Source organism: Dictyostelium discoideum (assembly GCF_000004695.1).
Source record: "Dictyostelium discoideum AX4 chromosome Un chrUn_00010, whole genome shotgun sequence".
Classification (NCBI taxonomy): domain Eukaryota; phylum Evosea; class Eumycetozoa; order Dictyosteliales; family Dictyosteliaceae; genus Dictyostelium; species Dictyostelium discoideum.
The window spans coordinates 1-6,581 of NW_003102053.1; the positions used below are offsets into that span (position 1 = coordinate 1).

The window sequence follows — 6,581 nt, forward strand, 5'->3', positions numbered from 1 at the left end:
AGGTGTACCGAATGGAGCGACATTCACTTGGAAGTTAGATGGAAAGTTGAATACTTTATTCAATTCGGATATCTCATCTTTCTTGAGGATACATTCTTCTTCGACAAGTAAACCTTGATTGAGTCAAGAGTAATAATGAGACCTTTGAACGACCACTTCACCAAGTCTGATTCATCTTCACTTTGTTCATTCTCGGTGTCAGAGTTATCATGAGAAGGTTGGCTACGTGAGTTGGTATTAGAAGAGAACATAGGTTCTTTCATGAATCTTGTAAAGGCTAAGGAAAGATTGTTGATTTGATCCTCCATTGATTTCATTCTTAAATCAAAGGATTCAGCGCTATTAGAGGCAGAGGTACTACTACTTGAGGCATCATTATTATTAACAGTGGTAGACATATTTTATTGTTGATATCTAAAATTATAATATGAGAAAAATAATAATATTAAAAATTAATAAAGAGAAATAATTATTTGTATAAAATTTGTGTGTGTGTGTATCTTAAATATATATAGGAGGAATTCCCAAATAAAATAAATCAAATTGTTTTAGTTTTTAGTGCCACTATTTATACGTTTTTATTTTCTTAAAAATTTCGCAAAACTCAAAAAAATAAGAGTTTTCGACACTTCACAACTTTGTGCATAGTGTCGGTTCGGAATTTTTCAGTTTTTCGACCTTACACAATGATCGCGTCATTGTGCCGGTTCGAAATTTTTACTTTTCTTTCGAAAATTTTTTATTCTTCGAATGTTCTAGAACATTCTAAAAAATTATCTTAAATATTTGGGAAATTCAAATAAATAAATGTTATTCATAATATATATATATATATGATAATATAAAATGGACTTCTCTCAAATTACTAACTCTCTTAAAAATTCTTTTTGTGATAATAATTATTTTAATACAGGTATCATTCTTGATGAAATGAAGATCGTTAAGGAAATTTCGAAAGGTTATGAATTGGAAACTAAACTCATTATGTCTGAAGTCATCAACGACCAGTATAAGAGCTTAAATATTACATATCAAAATGGTATCAAATGGATCAAGATTGACAATCAACTTAAAATCGTCGTCCCTCAAATTGACGATGTCATCCATTTAATCATTTCAAGTTATCATGATTCTGCTATTGCTGGACACTGGAGTAATCGTAAAACTTCTGAATTAGTCAAAAGAAATTTCTACTGGTATGGAATGATGGAAGATATCCAACTCTACTGCAAGAATTGCAAAGTTTGTCTATGCGCCACAGATGCACACCAAAGAGCCATGGGATTGTACTTGCCATCTCATGTACCTGTCAGATGCTTCATGGAAATCAATATGGACTTTATATCCGGGTTGGATGCCTGCACTGTTGATCAAGTTGAGTATACAAGAATATTGGTAGTAGTTGACCGTCTATCAAAGTTTGTAGTACTCATTCCCATTCCAAATCATACAACGTCAATTCAAGTTATCAACTTTATTCAAGATCAAGTCTTCTTTACGTTCGGTATGCCATCAGTCATCATCAGCGATAATGATCCTTTGTTCACATCAATACCTTGGAAGAAATGGATACAAGCCAACAATATTACTCACAATACATGCCTACCTTACCACCATCAAGGTAATGGTCAAGCTGAAATCATGGTCAGAATTGTCACAAATGCTCTCAGAAAGTGCCTAATCAATTCCAAGTTTGTTTCTAATCCAGATATATCATCCATTGAGTTAAATAATATTCAAAATGATTGGGTCGGTTACTTGAAAAGTGTACAATTCTGCATCAACAATACTGTTTCTGAAAGTACTTCATTTACACCATTTCAAGTTCTCACTGGTTCTCATACAAGGTCTCCAATATCATTAATCATGCAATATGAAGACGACAAGTACTCAAGATCTTTAGGGTTGGACAAGAAGTCGTATTGTGAATTCGTTCAACACAAACTCAATATCCTAGATGTGGTCCAAGATAACCTGACTGATAGTATCGAACGTTCAAGACAGCAGTATAATAAGAATAAATCACCTAATATCCTGGTGGAAGGTGATATAGTATATCTTCAAGAACTCAATACTGGTGCGCACCCAATTAGAAAGTTAGATATCCGAAGGACAGGGCCATATACAGTATGTAAACTCATGGAGAAGGGTAACGTTATGGTCCGTTTGTTCAAGAGTGATGAGGTTAAAGATGAACAAGTGGTTCACATTTCAAGACTAACTCTGGTTCCTAGTGCTGGTTACATTTCCCACATCGATCAATCTTCTTTTGATAATCCCAATTTAGACGTCGAATGAGTCAAGAAATCCCGACACGAATGGCCAGGTTAGTCATGGTAATGACACGTCACCATCAGACGTTGATCTTACAAGGGATCAGTCCAGGTCATTACAGTTATCATCACCATCATTTTCTGATAATGATAATAATATTATTGATACTAATAATTCATATATAGGTAATGCTGCAGCTCAAGATGATCGATCAATTTCAATTCATGTACATGATAAAGATTTAGTTGCCATTGGTCCATCCATAAGTATGGATAATCACTCAATCTCAAGTAATGCTTTACATACTGATAATCATTCAATCAATTTTGGTATTTCTCATATGGATCAATCTGGTAATAGTTCCACTCAGTTGGAAAAAGAGGGTAGATTATTATCAAATAATAATAACAATTCTAGCAATATAGTAAATAATAATACATCAGCCCAACATCAATCATCGATTCAAGATATAGATTGGAATAATAATCCGGTAAATAATAAAAATAGTATATCAACAATATCAGAACCAATTGGTAGCAATGATTTTAATCAATCAATTCAACAACAGAATAATATCAATCTCAATAAACTAATCAATACAGAATCACTAAAGAATAATATAAAGAGTAAATCATTTATAAATAGAATCAATCAACTCAAAGAATATGAGACTAGTAGTGAATATGATCGCAAGCCCAATAATAGCAGTAATCAACTAATCACAGAACTAATGTTATCACCAATACCACCAAATACATTTACAATAATAAAGAAAAGGACATACAAAATAGTTAATAAGAATAAAACATTTATAGAGTATCTAATTTCAGTATCAGATTCACTAGCATGGGTATCAGCAGTAACAATGAAAAGACAACATAATCAACAAGAAATCAATTTGAAAATTATATCAAATCAGGACTAGAAAATAAACAATAAAATTCTAAAATTTAAAATAAATAAACAGTATAATTAAATTCGCAGTAAAAATCTACCCCATAAACCTGAAATCAGTATTGGTCTATATTGAGAAATAACAAAGAATGAATAAAAGTATAAAAATAGAATTCTTAAAATAGGTTGTAACAAGATCTCAAAAAAATATCTTGTTAATACTAATATTTATTTAATTTTATGAAATGTTCTAAACAGAACATTTAAAAATAACTATTAATATTGAATTGATAATTTAATATTAAATTATTACTAACTTAATTCATTTTAATAAATTGTTTCATTTTATATAATAAATTCACTAAACACAACTAAACAATAATTCAAAAATAAATAATAATAATTTAGAATATAGTTTTGTTTCAACATTTTGTTATGACACATACAATTCAGAAAATAATAATAATTTATTTTATTATTTTGTTTAAAGGGGTTATCTCCCGTTGTAATTAAATTTAATTAATTTTAAATTAAATTTAATTTTCAAAAAAAAAAAAAAAAAAAAAAAAAAAAAAAAAAAAATTAATTTGAATTTCACAAAAAGTTTTCATAACAGATATTAGATACCAGATATTAAAAATGCCACACACAAAATCACCAAATAAAATAATAATATAAATTTAAAAATAATTTAATTAGAAGAGAAAATAATAATTAAATTAAAATAATATAATATTGTAGTTTAAATTGGATCTAACCCTATCGGCCGAGGTTGGAGTAGTTAATAGATTTGAGTTCGCTCAAATCTAAGGACTATAAAAGGGAACTAGGTTTCCAATTCAACCTCAGTAGTAAATATATACAAATAATAAAAACACGATAGGGCTACGGTCATTAATTAATTTTGTGTACATTTATTTCTTAAATAATTAATCATTTTACTTTAATAATAGAATAAATAAATAATTAAATTTTATTAAATAATTTATTTTAAGAGAATGTCGACTAATAATAACGAAGATATTGATAATTATGAATTGCAACAACAGGATAATGAGGAACAACAACAACCACAGGTATCAACATTCAATGAACAGCAACGTCAGATAAGGGAACAGCAGCAGGTAATAGATAAACAAAATCAACAACACATTCAATTAATAAATCAACAATCTCAACAACAATTGAATAATCATACGACACCACCATCATCACCCAACATTACAACACCAATAACTTCAGCAGCAATAACCAACACAATAAAGATATCATTAGGAAAAATTAACACTGATGATACCGACCACCAGTTGTTACATATCCCTCTAAATATAAAATTCTAAGTACTAAATCATATATCTACTTGCCATAATGCTAAAATTTGAATAAAATGAAAAAAAAAAAAAAAAAACGTAAAAACTCGAGGAAAAAAAAAAAAAAAAATATTATTTTTAATTTCCAGCCAGCAAACAAAATGAATTTAAATAACATATCATGCATTAATTGCAGAGAAAAATTAAAGAATTTTAAAAATATTATTATTCATTATATTATGCATAAAAATATATGTCCATTTTGTCTTGCATATTACCGTTCTTATAAACAATTTTATGATGTAAATGGACATTCCAACATCAAAAAATGTAAAAATGAACAAAATAAAATTATTACAAATAATCAAAAAAGAGATAGCTTTTATAAAAAATTAATGGATATTACTGGTGAAAAAATAAAATATCCAACAAATGATTCAGATGACCCATGTAAACATTTATGTAACCAAAACCAAGATGAAATTTTTTATCAAGAAAATAATGAAAATAATGAAAATAATCAAACAATTGATAATGAAGAAAATCATGATATAATTGGGTTGGTACATAGTGAAGATGAAAACAATGAAATTAGAATAGATGAAAATGAAGCAAACATTAATAATGAAAATAATGAAAATAATGAAAATGAAAATGCTCAAAACGAACCAATAAATAATAATCTAAATAATAATTTAGATAATGAAAAATCAAAAAAAAAATTAAATGAAACTGAAATTGAATTTTTAATGTTGGGAATTGAAAACTCAATAAGTTTAAAGCTACTTGAAAAATTTAAAAGTTTTATTGACAAAAATAAAACCAATTTAAATCAAATAAGATACACACCTCAATATATGGATAAATTATTTATGGAAGATTTTCAAATAAAAGGAGAAACATTTATAAATAAAAATTATGATCACTCAATTTTTTATTTTGAAATTAAAAAAGTATTAGAAACTTTATTAAATAAAAAGCAATTTTTGAAAGAATAGATTTTGATACAGATTTTGAAACTGGAATTTATACAAATTATAAAAGTGGTCAACAATTTAAAGATTTAAAAAATAAAAATAAAAATAAAATTGTTTTACTTAGAATATTCACTGATAGTATGCAGTGTCAAAACAAGAAAGATTATACTATAATGCTGGATATAGAAAATTATATTGGAAATGAATTTAAAAATAATAAATTATTATTATTTGTAGTACCAAATGATTGGTTACTTAATTTTCATCAAACAATTAGGGCATTGTTTTCATCTTTTATTGGTAATGGCTTTAATTTAATTATTGAAAATGAACAAATAGATGTTGTACCGTTTGGACTGACAATGGATATTCCAGAATTTAGAGCATCCTGTAAACTTAATGGACATAATTCAAATGAATATGCATGTCACACATGTGACAAACCAAGAGATGGTTTATTTATTTGCAAATCAGGTACATTAAGAAAACAAGAAGATATTACAAATTTTCACTCCACCAAACCAAATTATGCTGAACTAAATGCTGATATAGAATTAAAAAAAGTATGGGAAAAAAAAGCAAAAGATATTGGTATCAAAGGTGTGGACAGAGGGTGGGTCGAACCTTTGTCCATTAATTATTTAAAAACACAACCAGACATTTTACATAATATTTTATTAGGTGTCGCACAAAAATGTTTAAATTACATTTTTGATAAATATAAAAATAAAATTGCAAATTTTTTAAATAATTTAAAAAATGCAAAAATAATAGATAACAAACCAAAACCTTCAATTTCACTATTTGCAAATAAAACAAGGAAAGGAAGAGAGAATAGATCAATAATATATTACCTTTTAATATCAATTAAAAATCAAATATCAAATGATGATTTTTTAATTATGGAACAATTCGTAACTATATGTTTTAAATTATATAGTGACTCTTTTGATGAAAATGATTTAAATTCACTTCAAGTATTAATTGAATCGTTTAATGCAAAAGTAAATTTAATTACTGAAACAGAAATAATGAATTTCCACTTGTTGTTACATTATCCAATCTATATAAAAAATTGGGGTGCACCAAAATACACTTCAGCTGAAACTTTTGAAGCACAATTATC

At 27.1% G+C, this 6,581-nt stretch overlaps 5 protein-coding genes across 5 annotated transcripts; 4 read left to right on the forward strand and 1 right to left on the reverse strand.

Moving 5' to 3' along the window:
• Positions 1-59: 59 nt before the first annotated feature.
• On the reverse strand, positions 60-398 carry DDB_G0294218 (hypothetical protein; the record flags this gene model as incomplete). The annotated part of the gene is made up of 1 exon (XM_628782.1): positions 60-398. One exon carries the CDS (start codon positions 396-398, stop codon positions 60-62), a length of 339 nt encoding a protein of 112 aa, XP_628784.1.
• Positions 399-846: 448 nt separating this feature from the next.
• Positions 847-3,199, forward strand: DDB_G0294220 (hypothetical protein; the record flags this gene model as incomplete). Its single annotated transcript, XM_628783.1, has 2 exons — positions 847-2,226; positions 2,288-3,199. 2 exons carry the CDS (start codon positions 847-849, stop codon positions 3,197-3,199), a joined length of 2,292 nt encoding a protein of 763 aa, XP_628785.1.
• A 967-nt stretch (positions 3,200-4,166) lies between these two features.
• On the forward strand, positions 4,167-4,508 carry DDB_G0294222 (hypothetical protein; the record flags this gene model as incomplete). Its single annotated transcript, XM_628784.1, has 1 exon — positions 4,167-4,508. The coding sequence occupies one exon, from the start codon at positions 4,167-4,169 to the stop codon at positions 4,506-4,508; it is 342 nt and encodes a 113-aa protein (XP_628786.1).
• A 47-nt stretch (positions 4,509-4,555) lies between these two features.
• On the forward strand, positions 4,556-5,476 carry DDB_G0294224 (hypothetical protein; the record flags this gene model as incomplete). Its single annotated transcript, XM_628785.1, has 1 exon — positions 4,556-5,476. The coding sequence occupies one exon, from the start codon at positions 4,556-4,558 to the stop codon at positions 5,474-5,476; it is 921 nt and encodes a 306-aa protein (XP_628787.1).
• Positions 5,477-5,628: 152 nt separating this feature from the next.
• DDB_G0294226 (hypothetical protein) lies at positions 5,629-6,581 on the forward strand (the record flags this gene model as incomplete). Its single annotated transcript, XM_628786.1, has 1 exon — positions 5,629-6,581. A coding segment is annotated over one exon (953 nt), but the record flags the coding sequence as incomplete, so codon positions are not given.